The 24,483-nt window shown below is 42.9% G+C and overlaps 1 protein-coding gene across 1 annotated transcript; it reads left to right on the top strand.

Moving 5' to 3' along the window:
* The first annotated feature begins 9,235 nt into the window (after positions 1-9,235).
* LOC135780052 (E3 SUMO-protein ligase ZBED1-like) lies at positions 9,236-12,321 on the top strand. The gene is made up of 2 exons (XM_065291000.2): positions 9,236-10,843; positions 11,029-12,321. The coding sequence occupies exons 1-2, from the start codon at positions 9,392-9,394 to the stop codon at positions 11,515-11,517; spliced, it is 1,941 nt and encodes a 646-aa protein (XP_065147072.1). The 5' UTR covers positions 9,236-9,391; the 3' UTR covers positions 11,518-12,321.
* The last annotated feature ends 12,162 nt before the right edge of the window (positions 12,322-24,483 follow it).

Genomic DNA, 24,483 nt, shown 5'->3' with positions numbered 1-24,483 from the left:
GGTCAAAAAACCTAGGACTAGTTCGCAAAAGTAGGTTTAAGAGAAAATTATGAATATCTAACAAACGATTCGACTGAGACAAGTGCTTCTTGAGGAAAAGTTGTTCATTAAATGTAGCTCTATTAAATGATATAAAGATCTTGTTGATATCTGAAACACTGCATAATACACAATCACTTAAACATTGAAAAAACGTGATAGCGCCTCCCGGAGGCCGAATTTTTTCTTACTCTGCACAGACCTTCATGGCCAAGAGACAAACAGGTCCACCACGTTTCGTTTCGATCGGCCTCCGTTAACCCTGCCCAATAGCTGCTTTTTCTTGATTGGCCGATGGCGGCCATGTTTTTTGAGCTACGCGAAATTCCTTTCCCACACAGATAGTACCCTAGACCAAGAGCACCCGTGCCAAATCTCAAGTTGATCGGTCCCATATTTCTCTAGTTACAGCTCTTCAAAGTTGAAGTAGTGTTATAGCGCCAACTAGTGGTCAAGCAATGCAATTTTTTGCACGTGACCCCAGAATAGTCCGCTGTATATGTGTACCAAATTTGGTTTCGATACCTCTTTCCAATCCCAAGTTACAGCCATTGAAGTCCAAGAGGCTCCGCCCATTGGGGGCGTTTGGGCGTGGCTTGACGACGACGAGTATAAAGTTCAACTTTTTTTTGATAACTTTTCATATTCACACTCCAAGGAATATTACATGAAATCGGAGATATACGTTTTGTTCGTCTTGACGCAAGGAATCCAGGGATATAAGACACTTGACATTTGGACAAGAATTCTGGGAGTTATGAGCATCAACGCGTTTGTTATCGCTATAGCGCCACCTATAGGCCAATCGGGTTGATACTCTATCAACCTCTCCCCAAATTGGGTCCTACCATTTGGCCAAGTCTCAAGTCTCTAGGCCTTACGGTTTGGTCTGCACGATCCGTTCTACGGCAGAAGAAAAATAATAACTAGAATAATAAAAATCAAGGAAGCCCTACGGGCTTGAACCCCTAATTAGAGTGCTGCATCAGAACGTTGTCGCACATGATGTTATACTAGCTAAGAGCTTTCATGGATCAAAAGTTCCATGCAGATCCTAACACAGACACAGTTAAGATGCAGCACTCACTCCCTTAAGGGAACAAGAATCAAAAACCTTCCCAAAATGGCACCATTCTTGTTTGTTTAAGTGAGTATATTAGCTTAAAAGAAGGAAAAAAGATTCTTGGACCCTGTACATACTAAAGGAACCCAAAAATTAAAATGTTCAAAAACAATTAGTATCTCATTATTTGTAATTAAGAAAAAGAAAGACACATGTAAAATCAAATTCAGTCATTTTAAAATGTGTAAGACTTATCATTACTAAAGAATGCTGAAAGAAAATATATCAATCAAAATAAGCCAGTAATCATGATCAGTAGTAAATATATTGATTAATTAAAGATGTTCTCAGTGCAGGTATAGAGATACAACAGTAGTGTAATACATCAGTAACAATTCAGTAGTGTAGTATATCAGTAGTCAAAATATCTAGACAATCTACTTTTAATAATATAATGGTGATGTGTGTGACTTTATTGCAACGATTATATGGACCTTCGTTCTCAGAGGAACCCCTAGCTTTTCCGGTCACCAGGGGCGCTATCTGAGACACTCTTTAGTGTAGTCGTTGAGGTGAAGTTGTGCTCCGATATCTGTGTTTGGTAATACGAGTCTATGTGTATTATATGGTATATTTCACATCTTTACATTGTCCCCCGTTGTGCGGCCGAGCTAGACAATTTGTCCCCTGGATTTTATATCTAAAAAGACACCAGGACCTACAGTCACCACACAAGAGGGGAAATTAAAGATGAAAACAAAGTTTAAAAACAAAATTTCTCTAACTTCCTGCCTACTCAGGACTAATGATTTGTAACTTATACTGAAAAACAATAAAAGAAATACAATTATAAACTTGCTCCCTTACTAACCAAACTCACAAAAAGATGGAAAACAAAGAAACAAAAGAATGTAACATTTTAATCCATAGTTTCATAAGTATTGTCAGCTGGTGGTGTGGTGTCAACTAACGATGTAGTATGTATGTTTAGCATTAGGCCATCAGGACTTTGGTGAACACTTAGTCCTGTTTGTACTGCCATCTGCTTGGCAGTTGCCTTAGTCACCACAGACCTGGAGATAGTTAGAACACAACAGAAGAGCAAGAAAAAAAAACAATTGCAATATAACATGAAATATCGGTTTTGGTTAGCCAAGCTCCCCAGGAAAAAAGCAAACCAGTTATCAATTTTCAAATCAGTATCATCATTAAGTCTTACTTGTTCTATCAGCTTCATTTTATCATCACTATAGTTAATAAATTGATTTTAATTGTAATAGAGATGATTAATCCATTCAGATCCAAATCAGTGTGAATTTAAATCCAAATGTGGAATTCAGATCATTTGGTATTCCTCTTGGCTGATCAATATAATCTATCCAATCATTAAATAATTGCCAATTTGATATGCTCTTTTTACTCTATGATAAAGGGGTCAGGGCTAAACATACTCATCAGGCTTGTTACCACCCAATTGAGGTACCAACATATTAAGCTAGTCAAAAACAGAAAAACAAATCACTACGGCGAAGCAAAAGATAATCAATCTTTTTTTTTATGTTCCTAAAGTCAAAACTAAATACTTAGATAAGGCCAGGACAGTGAGCTAGCTAATCTGAACAACAAAATCTCCCGAGTTCAAACTTCCCTAACTTCCGAGAAAGAAAATAACAAACACAGGAAAAAGTCTTCCGGTTCAGCTCACTTACCCACACTTTCTCTGAGCTCGTTTAACTAGACAAATCCAAACTCACTGTTTGATACCAAAAGAAATGCCAACATACGAAAGGTTTTTCAAACAGGTAGCTATCCTCTGTAAGGGGGCACAACAGCTCTTGAATAGTCATACCTCAGGCGTCATAGATAATTGGTTTCTGCCCCCTTCCAAATGGACAACCACTACTAGGACAGAGAAAAACACAAACTGCACAAAAATAAAGAGCAGGGGTTCGTAACAAGGTTATATAATTTTCAAATTTAAATACTAATGGCCTGGGCTAAGTTAACTAGCACACAAGCATTTTCAATATCTGGGGAGGGTATATCTTAAGGCATTTTTCCCACATATCTAAAAACATTCAGCTACAACAAAGTTTTTTGTTTGTAACAGGAAAAAGTTATAGTCTGGTTTTTACAGGTCTTCCTAGTTAACTGTACTATTGTGAAATTGTCTATGAATATCGTTGTAGCTCACAGATTAAATAACTTCTGACATATCAATTTTGCCAAAACATATACTGTATTTATCCAAATGTCAAATTGTGATACAATTATTATGGAATTTTTCCCACATTTATTTCCCCTGTTCCATTAGTTCTGTTAAGACATTATCATCTAGTGAGAAATCTTCATCACAATTGGGGCTACAGTTATGTCTCATTTTTATAATATGAATGCTGTAAAATGAAAGTAAGGCACTTAAATTTTGTTGCTTCACCGAATTATGAATAATTTTAGGGATATGCAATCTTTGTTAAATGATCTTCTATCCTATTAAAGCTAAACTTTGTCATGTTTTTTTCCTTTGTGGCATAAGAACCTTATTCATGCCTTCTAATTTGCTGGGTCATAATTTCAGTCTTATATGCAATTAATCTTCTCAAATATTTAACCTATGTTTAACAATGTTGTAATTTAGCTCTAGAGGCTTTGTGCCTCCCCCCTCAGATAATTTATTTAATACTCTTATAATCTCTACAGCATGGGATAGTAAATTAATAGGTCATCCACATATTGGAATAGCGCATTGTCCAGCACTGGATCTTTTCAAATCTGTTTTTAATAATTAAAAAGGAAATCTTGCAGTGATCTAGAATAAGTGAGTTGTTTACCTTCGCAGGTAAATGTGAAGTTTCTGCATTTCTCGTCCAGTTAAATACTAAAGAAAGCAGAGCATAAGTCAATTTATTTTAAACATTTTACTTCAGGAGGGATACTCGTTAACAGTGTGTGTGGATCCGGAACTTACTGTGTGCTGGCCAATCTTCAAATTCATCATCTATATTTCTCCTTTATACTTCATGTATAATAATAAAGCTTTAGCTACAGAAAATATTGGTGCTTTACAATAGCTTGTTGTTTCTACTAAAAACTCCTAATGCCTCAATAGTGCTTCTAACATTCTATTGTTTCCTGTCACAATGGTTACCGTACTCTTGTTTTCTATTTTAATTCTTACGGATTTTGCATTTTTTTGTTAAACTCACATATGTTTTAGCTTTTCAATAAATTAGTTTGAATCAGCTGCTCTATTTCTGATGTTAGGCCTGCCTGTATTTCTGGGATGACTGCCAGAGCATCTCTTCTGTATCTTATCAGTTGCAACTACTCCTGCCAGAACCATGGTGCGCACAACTTTCTTGTTTCTCCTCTCTTCCAAACTGAGCAGTATAGAATTTTACTGCGTTCCCTATTTTATTTTTTCATCATATGGCTAAGATCTTAATACTAAATTTATTTGCCTGCAAAATAGTTACATGTGCTATAGAGTCAAAAATCTTATTCTTTTTTTTTTTTTTTTTTTTTTATTAAATCAAGTGTCTATCTGTGAAGCTGTTACTTGGGGCGCTAAATCAAGTGTCTATCTGTGAAGCTGTAACTTGGGGCGCTAAATCAAGTGTCTATCTGTGAAGCTGTAACTTGGGGCCCTATTCTACAGTATATGTGGGGAAATCAGGGGAACTTTCTATCCTTCCTTCTTATTTATTCACTCTTTTTCTAGATCTGTTCTGCATAAGGGGTCATACATCATAATACAGTAAAAATTCTGATTGTACCTTCTATGTTCATTAATTTGCTCCTTCACAAACTTTTTCCATTTTGTAATTACCATGTATATATTCTATTCTAAATTTTCCTATCCAATATAAGTTTACTTGTAATTTTTCTAACTGCCTTACTGTTTATATAAATTCCATCAGGGGAACAAGATATCTGCTATTTTAATCTACATAGGGCACCTATTTCTAAAAATGAATGGGTGTGCTCAGAAGCTAATCTTGCTAAAGTCACTTGTTTTGCTTTTGCTTACAGACAGACTGGAGCAGTCAGAGGTGTCATCTGGGTTTTTTCCTTAAAATCCTGCTTGTTTTTCAACATTTTCAGACAGGTGTAGGTGTGTTGTATAATTTGGACTTACGCATGTGGAAGTTGCTCCAGTGTCAGTCATCATAGCTTCAGACTTGCCTTCAACTTCAACCTGCAGAGTCAACAATCTGTTGTCAGGATTGTCAGTTATCAATGGACGTTGGCCCCTCCCGTTAGAATCCTCTGGGCAACCTTATTAGCTTTGGTCTGGCCCACACCACAGATTCACTGGACCACACTGTGATTGTTGTTGTGATTGCTGCTGCTGCTAGGGTGGGCCTTACTGTCTCTGGTTTGGCTGCCAGTCTTGTTGGTTCTGCTGCTAGTTTTGTTGATCTTAATATAACCATGGGTTATTCGGACATTCACTTCTGATGTGTCCAATTTGTCCACAGCCCCAGCATCCTTCTCGTGATCTTTTTGGTCTGCTTTGTCCTCTGCCTCCTTGCTGTTTTTGTCCATTCCTGCTGTTTTGCTGTTTTGGCTTTTCACAGATAACAATGAAAGTGGCTTGCTGTTGAGCAATTCCCAGAGTGGGTTGGGCTGGTGCTCCTATCTGTGTTTGCTGGATGGTGGGGGCAAGTTTGTTGATGAGCGCCTTTAGAGCTGATTGTTCCTCCTTCAGAACAGCTTGTGCTTTTTTCTTAGTTTTGCTCACAAGGTTGTCCTGCTGTAAAAGTGCCAGCCCCCTCTCCATCTCTCTCTCCGCTGTTGTTGCCTCCAGCTCATCGTTTCGGTGGTGCTCGATATGTGAAACATAATCACAGAACTCCTTGTGTGTTTTGGAGTTCAGTCCGACCACATCTTCAAGTTTGGTTTTAACTGGTGGTGGCACAGCTTCCACTGTTGCATTTCTGAACGGTGCAGCTAAAGCAAAGTCTTTTTCTGGGGTTTTTTCCAGTTCTTCACGCCACTGCTTCAGCTGTTTCTGCATGTATGCTGTTGGATTCTCTGTTTCTCCAATCGGATCACCTCTCATCATCTTTGGGTCAGTCCGCATGGGGTATTCTCTGCGTAGTGTTGCCCACATGTTCATTCTGTAGGGATCAAAAGCCATTCCATCTGTTCTGATATTGTCAATTGCGATTCTCAGTCCAGCATTGGTCAAGAGTTCATTCAGTTTGTTCGTTCCCACACACCTCGCCAACAGGGCTTTAATGTCTCCTATGGCCAAGACACATCCTGTTGTCTTTTGCTCAAAAATTTGTATCCATTTTCCGGCTCCTTCGTGTATTTCTGGAAGACATAGTCCATCAATATCCTGGGTGGCCCAGGGTATATATTGTCCTTGTTGTCTCTTTATCGTGATTGGGCACACTGACGCATTTCCTGGTCCTGAAAAACATGCATTGTCTTCTTGTGACAAATCCACTAGATCCACACAGCTTGCTGCCCTTGTCAAACGTTTCCCAGGTGCTCGGTCCCATGCTTTACATTCCCGCTCTCTTTCTTTATCTTCAAGATAGAGGCTGCCAGTGACTTGCTTTAGTTTTCCTTTTGTGCGAGGCTCTCTCACTGATCCGGTTTCTCCAGCCTGTCTGTTCCCTACTCTACACTTTATGCTGGGGTTGTAAGGAAGTGTTTTCATCCATTCTTCCTCCCTATTGTCTTTCTCTCCTAAGGATGCATCTGTCTCATATGCCTCTTCTAAAGTATCATCACTGTATTTGTCCATCCTTAACTTAGGCCTTACTGCTCTCCCTAAATTTGGGGGTGTTATCTGATGTAAAGCTTTGGCTGTACTGCACTCATATGTGTTATGTGTCTCTGGGGGCACCATCATCTGTTTTAATGCTTTTGCAGCATCATCATATGTGTTAAGCACTGGACTATGATCTTTATTTGCCATCTGTGTTCTTTCTATTGGGCTAGTGGACATTTCTCTAACAGGGGTGAGTATGGGAAAGTGTGCTGGAGTGTGTGTAGGGGTCAGTAAACTAATTGGGGTATTTGCAGGGGTTTGCGTTTGGGTCTGTTTTTGGTCTGGCTCTACCCCTATTCTTTCCTCAAATTGTATGTCACCTGTAATCATTGGTAAATGGTTATTAGGTCCCTCATAAGGAGGTGGGTTATGAAGTGTTCTTTTTATCTTCCATTGTGACTTTTTATCTATTTATTTATAAATTATCATCATCTTCTAGAATTTCCCAAATCTCTTTTCACAAATTTCAAAAAGTTTTCCCACCTGAGTAAATTGAAAACAGTTCTTTCTATCTTTTCTCGTCCCTTCGTGTGTTTTAATTTTAGGGTTGGTAATAATTACAAATGCTTCTATGTCCTCACACACTGTTACCTTAAACATCCCATCCTTTGGCCATTTTGTCCTCAAGTGTTTGGTATGTTTGGTCCATTAGTTTGGATGGAAATTTTCAAATTCCTGCTGATAGGATACCTGGATTTCAGCCTTTTCAATGATGTGGATGTCCTATCTGTAAACACACTTCACCATAATTAGAATTAATAACATGGGTCAGTTTGGAAAATTAATTTTTTCAAGGTTCCTCCCTCAACTTCTCCCACAAATACTCTTATTACACTTTCTCTGTCACAGGCAATCAAAGGCCTATGTTCATAATGCACTGTTCTTATTTGTGCATACACTCTTATCACTGAAGCACGTATTATTTATTTGTTATTATTATTGTTACTTATTATTATAATTATTATTATGTGATAACTCATATGTTTTCCGATACAAAATAATAAATTAGCAGCTTTGCATTCAACAATAAAATTTCCAAAATAGTTTCAGGTGAACATGAGCTACTCGATCTCTGAAAGTTGTATAAGCAAACTTCTTCTAAATATCCTGTCAACACTGGCACTCCACAAAGAATTCTAATTATTACTTGTCAGGTTACGTATGGATGCTTTTTCTCAAATTCTGGTATTATTTATTTATTCATTATTATTATTTATTTATTTATTTTTACTTCCACTACTTATCTTAAATACCAGTCTATTAATATTGTATTATCGTATTGTATTACTGCCAAATTTTGTGAAATGTCTTTCCAAAAGTGATTGTTAATATCTCTTGTTTCATTTATAATCTAGGTTTCACACTCTATCTGCTGCTTTAAATACACGTCTCTTATATTTTAAGTTATTATCATCCACAATTACTTCATTAATTCTAATAAGGAAAAAATAAAATTCGAAAATAAAATAAGAAAAAATAAGATCAAAAGCTATGTTTTTAAAGATAAAATAAAATCACTCAGATTTACAATCTACTGTATATTTACAGAGGCCTCACTTTCTCCTTATCTCTTCACTTACACACACACATATAGGCACATACAATGAATCTCTCACAGGCACAGAGATCTCATACGTTTTCACTCAAAGCAGTTTCTCATTCACAAAAATCTCTCACTCTCTCTCTCATACACAATGAGCCCCTCCTTCCTCCGCTCTCTTAGTTCTTATCTATTCACACACACAGTTCTAGCAGGCAAACATTTTCCCACGCTGAATAAGACACAGACATGCAAAACACTCTCTCATCGGCCCGGGCCTTCACACAGAACACTCAAACTTCCTATATTACTTCTTTTTGGCAGTGATTGTTGTCTCAACACAATTCCCCACAAATTATTACAACGATTGACAAAAGCAATGTACAAAGCAACAAAATAACATAGACCGTACCTACGGCCACCTGGCCTACAGGATTTATGAGCGCTCTTCGCTCTGGGCGCCAACACGATTAATCTAAACCGTGGTCTCACTCACGCCCTGGAGCCCCAATACGTTTTACCTAAAACGCAGTTTCACTCAGGTTCTGAAACCTCAAGGCACCGTAACACTCAGATCTTTATCAAGACCCCAGGGTGCCGTCACATTCATGTTTCTCGTGGGACCCCAAAATGCCGTAACACTCAAATCTTTTTTTTTTTTTAAAGACCCCAAGGCACTGTATCACTCAGGTCCGACACGCCTCTAGCGTGACCTGTCCCTACAGGTTCTTTTCGAGCTTCCTAGCTCTGGATCCCAAAGCGTTTACCTAAACGCCGTAACACTCAGACCCAACACGCTAGGGGTGTCAACAATAATCGATTCGGCGATGCATCGCAATGCGCGCGTGCACGATTCAGCATCGATGCAGCAAATGCCATAATCGATTCTGTCACTGGTCTCGAGTGGACAATAAAGTTGTGAAGTTTCAAATACTTCCGGGGCATCACAACAACAACCAAGATGGCTGAGGCGGAGAGAGATGACCGCGAGAAACGGGTAATTAAAGATGCACCCAAAGCTTGGAAAGCGGACATATGGGCACATTTCGGTTTCTACGAAGTCAACGGGAAACTTGACAAGACTTATGCAGTGTGTAAAACGTGCCACACTAAAATCAAGCACGTTGGCAATACAACTAACTTCACAAAACATGTTGATCGTTGGCATCCTGAGTTGGCTTCAACAACAACAACAACACAAAAAGTCGACACAACACAGCCAAGAATTGACGAGTCGCTAATGTCAACGTTGCCACACAACTCAGAGAGAGCTAAGAGGATCACACGATCGGTGGCATGTTTTATAGCCAAGGATCTACGTCCCTATTCAGTGGTTGAAAATGCGGGGTTTCGCCACATGCTTAAAACAATTGAGCCTCGGTATAAGCTACCGACAAGAGCTACCTTCACTGATTCTGCGCTTCCCGCATTGTACAAAGAAACCAAAGCAAAGGTAATGGAATCAATGTGTAAAGCCAGTCGTGTAGCCATTACAAGTGATGCCTGGACTTCAGTCGCAACAGAGTCCTATGTAACTATAACGGCACATTATATTAGCGAGGATTGGCAGATTGTATCACATGTGCTGCAGACGAAAGCAGTTTATGAAAGCCACACTGGTGCTCATATGGCGAGGCTACTTTTGGATGTTGTGGAGGAATGGCAGCTAACAGAAAAAAGTGTTGTGCTTGTGACGGACAACGCCGCTAATATGATTAGTGCTGCTGAAATTGGTAAGTTCCCTCACGTTAAATGCTTCGCGCATACGTTGAACCTCGCTGCGCAGCGGGCGCTTAAGCTACCGACGGTCTCCAGGCTTCTGGGCAGAGTCCGACGTATCTCAGCATACTTTCACCGCAGCACAAAGGCAAAGCACCTGTTTGAAGAAAACCAGAGAGTTGTTCTTAAACTGACAAGTCCACTTAAATTGATAACTGATGTACCCACAAGGTGGAATAGTGCTCATGATATGATGGAGAGGTTTTTGCAACTGCAAGCTGCTGTGCATGCCACCCTGCTGTCACCTGCCCTAAATGTAGATGAAAGTGACATTGTCACTCTCAGCAGATCAGATCTGGCTAACGTGGAGGAAGTAGTGAAGACATTAAAACCAGTGAAGGATGCCACTGTTTTTATGTCAGAGGAGAGTAGTCCTACAGCCAGCCTTATTGCACCAGTATATGCCCAACTCCTCCAGAGCATGTCAGACAGTATTGGAGATCAACCACTGATCCGCGATGTGAAGAATGCTATCAAAACAGATCTCCTTAAACGGTACAACAGTGGGGCAGAGAAGAAGATCCTGTATACATCCTCTGCCCTGGATCCTCGCTTTAAGGGGTTACCTTTTCTGACAGAGGAGGAGAGATTGGATGTCTCCGCAGGAGTGACTTCAGAGGCTGCATCCCTGGAGGTAATTTAATTTCTACTTGAAAAACTTATGAAATAAATAATAATTTAATTAAATTGTAAAAACAATGTAAGGTTATATAAGCAGCTACATAGTCAGTGAAATGTTATAGACTGAGAAAAATAGTTAAAAAAAGGAAGTGCTGCTAACTGCTGTTTTTTGCTCTTATTTATTTTGTTCAAACACAGTATGAGAGAAGACAGAGGACAAAAGCAGATGAAGCGCATGGTGAAACAGGAAGTTTAGGATCCAATGAAGAATTGCTGTCTGTGGATGACAATGTGTCAGATTCAGCAGGCCCCTCTGCTCCCAAAAGAAGGGCCTCATCATCACTCATCAGTTTGCTGGGACCTGCTTTCAATGACATCAGTGAACCTGCAGTACAAAGTAAGACCGCCGATGCCAGTGCTGAGGAGGAAATGGACTTGTACTGTAGATCCCCAGCGGTGTCTCTCTCTGAGGATCCCTTGGACTGGTGGCTTCGCCATAAGGGAACATTTCCTCTCCTCTCTAGGTTGGCAAAGAGATACTTGTGCATCCCAGGGACAAGTGTGTCAGCAGAGAGGGTGTTCTCCACTGCAGGAGATGTAATCACTGCAAAAAGAAGCTCTCTCAAACCGGACCATGTCGATCAGCTTGTGTTCTTGCACAAGAACCTTGAAATTCCCAAATGCTGAGATAGTGAGAAGTTATGATGTAGGCTTAGGTCAAACTATATATTTCCTCACTCTGAAGAAACAGAATGTTGTTGATAGTTATGTTGAACTAAGACCGAAGATGTTGTTTGCACATATTTGGTAGTAGGCTAAGCCTACACTTTTTTTATTTTTGTTTACATTACAATGTATTTCACATCTTGATATTTTGTTGTATGCAGCTGATGTGATTGCAAGATAGGATTCTCATCTCAGGTTTGTCTTAAAGCTGCTAAGCTGCTATTTTGTTGTGAATTGTTGCACTTTTGACTTTAATACTTGAAAAAAGTTTGACAGTAATAAGTGGTTACTGTGTGTTGCACTGAATATTTTATTGCTGGGTGCCTGTTACACTAGTGTGACTGTGAGTACTGATTAATGTTTGCACAGGACTTCAGGAAGTGCTGCTATTTTACTGTGTGTAAAAAACACTTATGGTCACTTCTGGAAAAAGTTGGCTGTTATTGCTCTATTTAATTTCAAACGGTTCTAAAGCAGAGAGAGAAAAGAAAAAATTCTCAAAGCACTAAAAGCAGTGATTTATTTTCTTTTTTAGGTTTAAAATGCCATTTTATCCAATACACCCTGTACCATTTTATTTTATGACATTTATGTCAAAGATACAGGAGAGTGATAGTAAACACACATAGCAGCCAATAAAATCTTTTGTTTAATGTCTGACTGCTTCAGTGCTTGTATTGCCTCATGACTGATGAAAATTTGCCTTGTTGTGTGCAGTAGAATTTCGATGCATCGCAATGCATCGTAGAATCGAATCGAATTGAATCGTTACCTGGTGAATCGTAATTGAATTGAATTGTGAGGGCAGTGCCAATGCACACCCCTACAACACGCCTCTTGCGTGACCTGTCCCTACAGGGTTTTTTCGAGCTACCTAGCTCTGGATCCCAAAGCGTTTACCTAAACGCCGTAACACTCAGACCCAACACGCCTCTTGCGTGACCTGTACCTACAGGTTCTTTTCGAGCTTCCTAGCTCTGGATCCCAAAGCGTTTACCTAAACGCCGTAACACTCAGACCCAACACGCCTCTTGCGTGACCTGTACCTACAGGTTCTTTTCGAGCTTCCTAGCTCTGGATCCCAAAGCGTTTACCTAAACGCCGTAACACTCAGACCCAACACGCCTCTTGCGTGACCTGTACCTACAGGTTCTTTTCGAGCTTCCTAGCTCTGGATCCCAAAGCGTTTACCTAAACGCCGTAACACTCAGACCCAACACGCCTCTTGCGTGACCTGTCCCTACAGGGTTTTTTTCGAGCTACCTAGCTCTGGATCCCAAAGCGTTTACCTAAACGCCGTAACACTCAGACCCAACACGACTCTTGCGTGACCTGTCCCTACAGGGTTTTTTCGAGCTACCTAGCTCTGGATCCCAAAGCGTTTACCTAAACGCCATAACACTCAGACCCAAAATACACCCGCACTCACATGCACACCTGTTTAGAATCTGGAACCCTTTTTTGCTTTTTCAATTCAATATTTTATCGTTATCTTAATGGAAGCAAATAATTAATATTATATGTATCAAATTGCTGTGTTCAATTTGGAGAGACCTGGAGTATCAACACCGCTCAGGGCTTACCTTCGGCAGACCACACAAGCACTATACAGAATAAGCAAGTAAATTTATGCTCACCTCTATAGTGGCGCGCCCTTGTGTGACCTGGCCGACCTCTGCCCATCTGCAGCCCTCCACTCCGTAGCCTCTGTCCAATCACGTCGCGGGGTCACCAAGTTATGTTGTGGCAAAAAGTCTTAGCTTGAATCTTCATAAGAAAAATACTCAGGAGACAAAGGTTCCAGGTGCCAAACAAAAATTACTTTATTCGCTCGAGCCAACAAAGTGAGACAATCAATACCCCTCAAAGAGGTGCTCAAAGATCATCTGCCCTCCCAACATCTGACTCCATTTTTATACAGTAAGATCAAACACTTCTTATCTGAGATGACGTATGTTCTTCTCATTGGTCTCAGTCTGCCACAATTAATCTGTTTGTTTTATGTGCAGCTGAATCCTTCTTCATATCTTAAATGACAGCTGGACTTCTTAAATCTTAAAGTGACGTTCTCTGTTTATTATTTCGATTGGCCTTGGCTTTCCCTGACATAACCAACTTTTTGTTAATGTAGCAAAGTACAGCCGGACGAATTCTCTAATCTAAAAGGACGTACTCTTGTTTATTGGTTGTTTGACCTTGTTTCTCAAACTAATCGTGGCGAGAACAATCGGGCTATAGTTGCAGGATAGCACCTGGTCTCTTTTAATTAGGAAACTGAGAAAACGAAAGATAACTAATCTGAAATGGCGTCCTCTTCTTTATCGCTTATGTCGACCTTGTTTCTCAAACTAATCGTGGCGAGAACAATCGGGGTATAGTTGCAGGATAGCACCTGGACTCTTTTAATTAGGAAACGAAAGTTAACTGAGAAAACGAAAGTTTAACTGGGTGTCATATAGCCTTGTGTAGAAACAACAGGCCTTAGGCCTAATATAATATTAATACAGCATATGATCAGTAATTTACCCAACAAAAACTACTATAATCGCTGCTTCTTTGTGTTCCTGCAGAGCTATTTATGTGTCTCATCCTCACACAGCCTCCAATCACAATTTGCTTACTTAATTTGTTGCACCTGTGGCTCGTAAGGTCCCGATTGTGTTGCCCTGGAAACCAAGGAAGTACTGGTGTGTCCTTAAATGCGGCCTGGGCGGAAACCCCATCTTCAGGCGGAACCAATCTCTGTCACTTTTGGTTCCGCCCTCCAATAGTCACCCTGTGACATCTGCACTTCACAAAATATGAAAAATATAAAGTACAGTCTCACCCAGCGAGATGTCTTCAAGTTCGCGTGAAAGCAAACGGACATAAGACTCAAGAGTAAATGCGCTATAAACCGATATCAGTGATGACCCGCTGGCTTGGGGGCGGAACAATGAGGTAAGATATTCTTGGTCAAGGTTGCGAAAAAGTATCAATCTGCACTACCAGTATAGCAACATGCGTTTTCAGCACTGTGCAGACATTATAACCCCAAAAAGGTTCCTCACTTGAACCGTGTGTTGTTTCACGGATGAAAGTGATAAAATAAACACGCACATAGCCGCGCCGATCCCGTGGTCGCTCCGGGGCTCGAGCATCACCGACCGAAATGCCCATGCACATTATGCTCAATTGCTTCACATTTCGCATCTAAACCCACACGGAAAACGTGATCGCGCCACTTTTCTCCAAAGCGCGTGGACGCTCAAAGCGTCTGTCGTTGCTAAGTAACCTAAGCATTGCTTGATGTTGTGACGAGCAGCCTCCGGCGAAAAGAAGTCAGCGCATATGAACACGCATGTTTGTTAAGAAACGTATATCTGATCCTCATTTACATTTTTATATTTCAAAATATATGTATGCATTATATACAGTATAAGCCTATACGCATGCACATACCAAAATTATTACTTGTACAGCAGCCTTTTCAGGATATATGACAAAACACTTGCTCCAGCATATAAATCTCAAATAATATGTTTGAGAACTACTGCTGCTATCATGTTCACTTCAACAGGTAGGATCTTACGAGGACTACAACAGGAATAAATGATATAGGCCTAGTGACTGAAAAAGTGAAAATATTAATCATTTTACATTTAAAATATTTTATCAGTAATTAATAAACACAAATTGAATTGTTTAAGTATTGTGCATTATTTTTTATTATATGGAACCGGAATCAGAACCGGAATCGTTAGGCAGAACTGGAACCGGAATCGGACCCGGAAAATTTCTAAAGATTCCCAACCCTAATCTTGCATATATTTCTTAGGTTGATTAATTTAATATACTGTTGGTTAGTTTGATCTACATCAACATTTCATATTTTCTGAAATAAATAAATATTTTTCTGGTTCCAAATTAATAAGTCAGAAACGTCTCCGCTGTGTCCTGCTGACAGGCGCGGTGGGAGCATACAGCAGTTATTGCAAATTGTAGGTCCTCCAAAGGCTAGATCATCTCAATTCAGTTCTCTTCGCAACCTTATGAGGTTAGCACCTTTAAAGACGGAGTGCTCGCCTTTTGGGGTCGCATCCTTAGAAAGTTGCAGCCCTTGAATTGGGACACAGCTCATGTCTTTGGAATCCTCATGTAGTTGGAGTAGGAAGGTGCCAGTGCAGGTACTGCCCCCTTCAATGCTTGGTGGTGTAGTTCTGTATACATTAATTAACCATGTGTAGGTCTGATCTTTCTTCAGACCATGAAAACAGAGAAGACTGATATCCTTCTCTGGCTACAAGAACACACTCAAAGGGCGTCATAACTGTGGCAGGTTTCTTCAAAGAGTTCTTTGCATACCTAATGGATTATGAAAATCTGGCAGTGTCTGCCTGGTACAGTTTGTTTTATTTCAGCATTGGTAACACATTCCTTTACAAACTAAGTTCTCAAAGAGAGACCATCAAAATTATTCTGAGCAGTATAGCCCTTTTCACCCAGACATTCCGGAAAATACACAGAAAATGCATCCTGGATTTTTCTGGGATGTTTGACTTTTTGTTCATTCACAAGCCAATGATTTGCCGGCATTTGCAAGGTCCCGGAAAGACACGTGACCTGTAAAGTCCTGCACTATCTTCTACGCAGCATATTATTTCTCTCTCCAGAAACCACTTGCGTGAATTTTTGTTTATGATAAAACTATAAAGGAGCACGTGAACGCACAGTTCTATGCTGGTGAATGATCTCGCTTCTGAGTGGACATTTGATGAGCCCCGTGATCTCTGCTTTAATCCTGTTTTCAGACATTTCTCATTGTATTTTGTTTATTATAAGCTCAAATGAGCATGTGACGCGATATTCTTTTATGCTGTTGAATTATCTCCGTTTCAACACAGTAAGTGACTAGCTAACGTACCTAATATCTGCTTCAGTCCAGTTTGCTGAAATTTCTCGTCGTGAATGTTGTAAATTCCTCCTTTTAAAGAGTTGAACCAACTTCATGTTGCCATGATTGTTTATGCGTCTCATTTATCATTTCCTGATAACTGCATCAATCTAGTTTGCGACATTTCTGGTTGTGAATGTTGATATGCATGTAAATCTCTCGTTTTAAATAGCTGAACCATTACTTTTGTTTATGACACGCCCATTACGGCATTGTTTCGGCTTCTTGTTCACACAGAGGGTTTTCCGTGTATCTTACTAGGTCCTCTTTCCGGCAACGATCCCAGAAGATTTACAGGACATGTTTGCGTTGAAGCATGTCTTTCAATTTTATGGGTATTTTCTGGGACCAAAAGTCTGTGTGAATGGGGTTTATGATTCTTGCTGAATAATTAGAGTGGAGAGAAGAGTGGACCCAATAGATAACATGGTGCCATAATGGAGGAACAAATTTACAGTCAGGCAGAGCAGGAGAATACTGAAGGGCCTGGGTAATTTCTTCCATGATGCCCCAGCCTACAGAAAGAGAGAGTGTGTCTGCATTGATGTTCTTTGACTTGGGAAGATGAAAGAGAAGATTGATTTGGGAGAAACAGAGTCCATCGAGCCTGTTAAATCTTTAGGACACCTTTAATGTATGTGTTCTACATTATTGTGGTACTTGAGAACCATAAATTGATGTGTTACTCCCTATAGCCAATGGCTCCACTCTTCAAACGCTACATTCTATTAACCCCCTGGGGTCCGACCATTTTGGGACACTGGCAGAGGTTCTGACATGCTCTTACATTTGGTCTTTTGTCAGTTGCTTTAAAACATATTAATGGCTAATATCACATAACACTGTATTCAGCACAAACTGTGCTACAATAATATGTAAGTAACATGTATGTACAAGTTTGTATTTTTAAGTAAATTATGTTTATGTGTGGTTAGTAAAAATAAGAAATTTTCTGAAATAAGGCCTAGGAACACATCTTAAACATTTGTTCACAAACAATAAAGAGAGTAGAGAATTTGCTACAAAAAGATGTAAAAACCATTTTACCCACTCATTCACATGAAACAATACATTGATGTAACTTTTGTAAGACACTTTTTGCTGTTTAAAGGCAATATGCAAGGGATGGTCAATGGTCATGAATATTGATATGTTTCACACCTGAGGAGACCCAACCCCCTATTGGCTCGGTGAGGAATGTTGTGACAAAAGAAGGAATGTGGGGAGACAATCCCCACAAAAAACAAGAGAAAATCACTATGCAGTTATTTTACTTTAATATAACAGCTTCAAAGTTATTTCGGTGGTAAACAAAGTCATAGTAGGGCGAATCATCCTCCTTTTGAAGCTCGGGGAGGATGCCGCTAGCAAAACCAGCAATGCAAGCTTGAGAGAACCGCCCCTGACAAATCTCGCGAGAATCACGACTTGCTTTACGGCAACGACATCACACACGTTAGCCTTGTTCGACTTTGTGTGGCTCTGCTAGAACCGACCACCGGATGACGTCAAAGTACCGCGAGAATGATCTGAGACGGCACTTTGACGTCATCCGGCTGTCAGTTCTTGCAGCTCTGCATGAAGTCGATCAAGCCTATAACAACAACTGCACGCGCGAATTTGAGAAGTGAGGCTAAACGATTTAAAAGTTAAGAAAGCGTGTTCGGAAGAAGGTAGGAAAAGAGAATCTGACCGTGTTAGGAACCGGACAAGAGTCCCACTCGGTCAGGTTTTTACTTGTTAGCGTGAGCTAAAAGACAGCACTGGATGGGATGCTGATCTGGCGATCTTGTTGATTGACAATTAAGTAAATCTCTCATTTGTAAACTTGCGGTCTATGTTGTATGTTGTTGTGCTTGCTTGTAGTATGTCATGCAATTATCATGACAAAAGTTGTCAATATCTCACATAATTATTTGGACATAAATAAGCCTAGATGTTGTAAATAGTGTAAACATGCACAATTTGCAAACTATTATGATAAATAGCAATAATCATGTATAGTGACATTATAACGAACAATGTTATGAAATAATGCAACATACACAATTAACTTTGTCATTTTGTAATGTTTACTTGTGATTTAGCTGCAATCATGTAAAAACGTTATAAGCTAGCAAACGCGGTACTTAATTATTATATGCACTCTACACTTGGAATAAACTTCTTTTTATCCTATTACCATCATCTGTAGTTTAGTAGACTATGCAGTAGCCTAATATTTGTATGAAATTGTAAAACATTACCTGGTCATTATCTTCGGAGTACTAGAGTGGGAAATTACAACAGTTGCAAGTGTTCCCTTTCAGTCGGTCACTACGACGTCACGTCGTGACCGACGAATTGGGAACCGCTTCGCGGGTGACTTATCTGCTTCGAGAAACCTTTAAAACGCCAATGAACTTGGCATGCAGATAATTGCATCTGCCGGCGCCGCCCCGCCGCACAGGTATTTAATGAGCGGCAGGTGCAGTTATCAAATCAGCTTTTTAGCTTCGAAAGCTGGCAGACTGACTGCTCATGAGAAGCTACTCTCTGCTCTTTGGAGAACTCTGCGTGTTTGATTTGGTTGGGCAAAGGCATTTCAGCGGAGGCTCGCGGGTGTTCCACCTCTCTTTTTAATTTTTTTTTCTCACTCTTAGTTGAGTGTGTGCGTAGCCGTTCCCCTGTGTGCTTCATCAACATCAGCACATTAAAAGAGTGTTTTCTCTAAAAGAGTATTGCGGTGTTCTGCGTCTTTTTAAAGACAGCATTTCACTTGCACTGAGGCAGGAGCGTCTTTTTAAAGATGTCTTTCTGTCCGTGTTTCTGGATGCGGCAAATGTATGGGTCCCCGGGTGGCCACGATCGTCCTCTCTCGTGCGCAAGAGTGCATGCTGAGGCGGCGTTCGTGGAGGGTTCATACTCCTAAGAGAGCGTGAACCTCTTGGATGGCGGAGACGGGTTTCGTACCTCCGGGAACGTCACCCCCTTTTTTCCGTTGCGGAGCCCCGTTAAAGGTGCGGTGGCAAAACTCCGGAAATCTTATCTCCGTATAAACGGTGCTGAATCGGTTAGCTGGTTCGTCCAGTGACTCTCAGCACCCCCATCCACAGCCAGAGGTGCCGTAAGAGACGGGTGGCGCGTGTTCTACGTGCTCTCGTCCTCTTTCAGTCCTCACGAGGATTCTATGTCTGTCACAGCATCGGAGAGGGGGTCGTCTATTCGGTCGCCGACTCGGACCCACTCCCGCCTTCGGGTTGGGTAGGGGTTCCCGTGCTCGACCCCGAGTGGCGGCCATGTACGCTCGGGAGCGCGGAGACGGTCTGTGTGGAGCGGAGAGCTCCTCCCCCACCCGCACCGTCCTGCCTAGATGATTGGCACTTCAGGACTGCAAGAACAGCCCCAACCTTCTGTGCCTTTCTTCCCGGGGTGCATGTTGCTTGACACGGTCGTGGAAAACTCCTTTTCCTCCCGGAACCGACCGTTCAGCCATCACCTCTCACCTCTCCTGACGGCGGGGCCGCTAAGGGTTATGCTGCTCCAAGAGACCAGCCTCCCTCCCCTCACAGACCCACGGGCTTGTGAGAGGCGGCCTCTGCCGTGCGCGCCATGGCGTGATGCAGGTCCGCCAGGCTACGGCACTGAAGGATCTGCACAGGCGAGGTCACGGTCCGGCAACTAAAGAATCCTGTGTGGCTCTGACCTGGCGCTACAAGCGACTGGGTTCACCCCACAGGCCGCCGGACGTGCTATGCCCACCCCCCGGTGGTCCAGGGACGCCATCTCTGGTTGTGTCTTGCGGGCATTAAGTAGGTCATTAATAATCACCCTAATGTTCCTTTTTAGACCAGCCATTTCGGCGACGCGGCTGAGAGTGCCCAACAATAATCGGCCGCTTTAGAGCAGACTGAGGCTTCATGCCACGTCGGAGCCTAGCTGCCCCCTCCGTTACGTCAGTATATTGGTCTGCTTCTCGCCGAGGGTGTCCTGCTACGGCTTTTTCGTTCCTTCATCCCGGCACCTCTGAGGAACCTGTCGTAAGCTGTTCACCCGCCCACTCAGCCCGCTACAAAGGTGGAAAATGAAACTTAGCGGCTCTGAGTCGGGCGACCTGAGGATGGAGAGGATCGCTCGTCAGGAGATGGTGAAAACATCACTCCCCCCCACCCCGTAGGAGGGCCGGGTGGGGAATCCTTGGTTTCGTTTTGTGTTCCGCCGACTTCAATCGGCACCCACTAACCTCAAAGAGTGAATTCCTCTTCTTTCTCCAGGTCCCCGGAGGCATATAGGAGCTTCGGACGGGCTCAAAACCCTACGTTCTCCTCTTCCTCATTCGCCAGCGGATGTATCGAGCGGGACATCTACAAGGGAGCCCCTTTGCTCAGCATCCATCAGCGGTTTCGGGTGAGTGTTTCATTACACACAACATCTCACAATGCGGCCAAAGAGCACGCGTCGTTGAGTTCCCCGTCTCCGCTCGCCACGGGTACACATCGTGCCATTAATTTCCTCTCGCTCGGTATCTGGGGGCCTGGAAAGAGCTTCCCAGCCCGTCGCGTTGGCTTTTACACACGATCCGTCTTGGTTATACATTCAATTTGCCCGGCTACCTCTCAAATATTCAGGCTTCACCCCGGTGAAGGCTGCCGATGCCCACGTACTGCGTGCGGAAGATTGCTGTCCTATTGGCGAAGGACGCGATCGAGCCAATCCCTCCAGCCGAGATAAAGTCGGGGCTTTACAGCCCTTACTTCATTGTACCCAAGAAGAGTGGCGGGTTGCGTCCGATCCTAGATCTGCGTACTGAGTCGAGAATTCACAGAATTCACATTCACAGAATGCTGTTCAAAATGTTTACGCAGAGGAGCATATTTTAATGCATCCGCCCACAGGATTGGTTTGCAGCCTTCAACCTGAAGGACGCGTACTTTCATGTCTCCATACTTCCCCGACACAGGCCGTTTCTCCACTTTGTGTTCGAGGGGTGGGCATATCAGTACAAAGTCTCACCGTTCGGGCTTTCTCTCTCTCTCCCTGTGTCTTCACAAAAGTTGCGGAGGGCGCACTGCAGCCCCTGAGAGAGAGAGAGCGGTGTTTGCGTTTTGGCGTATTGGCTCATAATAGTTCAGTTTCGTCAGATGCTGTGCACACACATAAATCGTGTACTTAAACACCTCGCTCGTCTCGGTCTTCAGGTCAACTGGGGAAAGAGTAAACTTTGCCTCGTGCAGAGGATCTCTTTTCTCGGAATATAACGGGATTTGGTCGATTTAATAACACGTCTCATAGAAGCGCGTGTTCAGTCAATTCTGACTTGCCTAAACATTTAAAGGCAGGGTTGCGGTTCCACTAAAATAATTTTAAAAACTTCTGGGGCATATGGCAGTAGCTGCGGCTGTGACACCGCTCGGGCTGCTCCATATGAGACCGCTTCAGTGTTGGCTTTATGACCGAGTCCCGAGGAGAGCGTGGCTCACCGGCTTTCAAAGTATTATAATTACATCGAGATGCCGTCACACTTTCACCCCGTGGTCAGACCCAGGGTTTCTCAGGGTGTGGATGCCACTGAGATAGGTCTCCAGGCATGCTATTGTTGGCAAAAATGTCTCTACAACGGGGTGGGGAGCTACGTACGGCGGGCTCGTCGCTTCGGGGGTCTGGTCGACATTCCAGCGACATTGGCATAAATTGCCTCGAGCTGTGCACTGTATATCTTGCGCTCGTCCGTTTCGTCAACGTGATTCGATGCTTAAGATGTATTAGTGCGCACCGACAAAACTGCGGCTGTAGCGTATATCTATCGCCAAGGCGGTCTGCGCTCTCGTCACCTGTCGCATCTCGCCCGTCTCTCCTCTTCTGGAGTCAGAAGTATCTGAGGTCTCTTCGTGCCATTCACATATCGGGGTCGCTGAACACAGCGGCAGACGCGCTCTCATGAGCAGCGCGCCCCGGCAAGTGGCGGCTCCACCCCCGGTCGGTTCAGCTGATTTGGAAATGTTTCGGCAGAGCAGTTAGATCTGTTTGCTTCTTCAGAGACAACCCATTGTCGCCTGTTTTATTCATTATCCGAGGGAACACTCGGCGTGAATGCACTGGCACACAGCTGGCCGCGGGGTTTCCCCCCAGTAAGCTTTATTGCGCAGACACTGTGCAGGTCAGGGAGGATGAGGAGCGCATTCTATTAGTTGCGCCGTACCGGACAACTAGGAATTGGTTTTACAGAATTCACTCTCCTCGCGACAGTCCCTCCCTGGCTGATTCCCTGGCACATTATGGCACCCTCGCCCCGATCTGTGGAACCTCCATGTGTGGTCTCTGGACGGGGCGCGGAGGTTTTAGGTGATTTACCCCAGGCGGTATCTAACACCATCACTGTAGCGCAAGCGCCGTCTACGAGGCAGGCGTATACGCTGAAATGGAACCTGTTTGTTGTATGGTGTACTTCTCAACGAGAGGACCCCCGGGAATGCTCGATCAGTATTGTGCTTTTATATCTCCAGCACCGCTTGGAGAAGAGGCTGTCACCACTTATCATTAAAGTAGATATCGCGGCAATATCCGCGCATCACGTACCCATAGACGGTAGATCTGTGGGTCAGCACGATCTGGTCATTAGGTTTTTAAGAGGTGCACGGAGGCTGAATCCTTCGCGCCCTCCCTCTATTCCTCCTTGGGACTTGTCCATGGTGCTGAAAGCCCTTCAGGACTGCCCTTTCGAGCCTCTGCGGACGGTGAGCGTCAGGTTTCTCACTATGAAACCTTTGACGCTCCTCGCATTGGCTTCTATTAAAAGGATATGGGATCTTCATGCATTTTCGGTCAACGATTCGTGCCTTCAGTTCGGGCCGGCTGAATCCAGCGTTACACTGAGACCCCGGCCGGGCTACGTGCCTAAAATTCCCACCACTCCTTTTAGAGATCAGGTGGTGAATTTACAAGCGCTGCCTTTGGAGGAGGCAGACCCAGCCATGGCTTTGTTATGTCCTGTTCGTGCACTACGTGTGTATGTGGATCGTACTCAAAGCTTTCGGACCTCAGAACAGCTCTTTGTCTGCTACGGTGGTCAGCAGAAAGGGAAAGCTGTCACTAAACAGAGGATGTCTCATTGGATTGTAGACACAATCGCCCTGGCGTATTAGAAACAGGGCATTCCTTGCCCTTTTGGTTTGAGAGCCCATTCAACCAGAAGCGTGGCTTCATCTTGGGCTTTGGCTCGTGGTTCCTCACTTGCAGATATTTGTAGAGCTGCTGGCTGGGCGACACCTAATACGTTCACTAGATTTTACAGTGTTCGTGTTGAGCCGGTATCCTCTCGAGTTCTCTCAGATCAGTGAAAACATCGAGGAGCGGCTCCTGTGTCGGCTTGGTGCCTTTCTTTTCGGTGCTGCACGACCGCACCCTTATGGAAGGCAGTTAAGGCAAAAACGTTACAAAAAACAGTTTTTGTCTCCTCCACCGCTTGGTGGCCGATGTTGCGGAGCATCGGCTGCCAGCCTCTCACTAGATGTATCCTTAAGAACCTGGGTGAGGCTAGCGCCCACATTGCGCCCCCTAGTGGTTTCTTTGTGAGTATTTCCGTGGAAAGTTCTGATTTACCACGTTTCCCTTAGCGGAGTTCATTCCGCGCCTCTCTAGTGTACTAAGAGAGAGTGTTTTTTATATAGACCTCGTGTCTTTTTATCCATCACCTTAGGGGTAGACCCCTAGATGGGTTTTTTTCCGCAGCGATCTTAGTCCCGCCTGACGAGTTCGCTTCCCAGTTCGCCTAGTCACTATCGTGGGTTAAGGAACAAGTAGTGACCGGCCTCTGCTTCAACCCCATTTCCGTTCCCTTAAAGAGGAGAGTCGGAGGGTTTACGCAGGCACTGGAAAGGTCAGCTTCAGTGGCGCTTTGGTAGGGATTCCCAATTCGTCGGTCACGACGTGACGTCGTAGTGACCGACTGAAAGGGAACGTCTCGGTTACATATGTAACCCTCGTTCCCTGAAGGAAGGGAACGGAGACGTCACGTC

Source organism: Paramisgurnus dabryanus, chromosome 19 (assembly GCF_030506205.2).
Source record: "Paramisgurnus dabryanus chromosome 19, PD_genome_1.1, whole genome shotgun sequence".
Classification (NCBI taxonomy): Eukaryota; Metazoa; Chordata; class Actinopteri; order Cypriniformes; family Cobitidae; genus Paramisgurnus; species Paramisgurnus dabryanus.
The sequence above is the reverse complement of the archived record's forward strand: the minus strand, read 5'-3'. Positions and strand labels throughout refer to the sequence as shown.

Coding starts and splice junctions, on each gene's coding strand:
- LOC135780052 (XM_065291000.2), top strand. CDS start 9,392: ATGGCTGAGGCGGAGAGAGATGACCGCGAGAAACGGGTAATTAAAGAT. Junction 10,844..11,028: donor CAGAGGCTGCATCCCTGGAG/GTAATTTAATTT, acceptor GTTCAAACACAG/TATGAGAGAAGACAGAGGAC.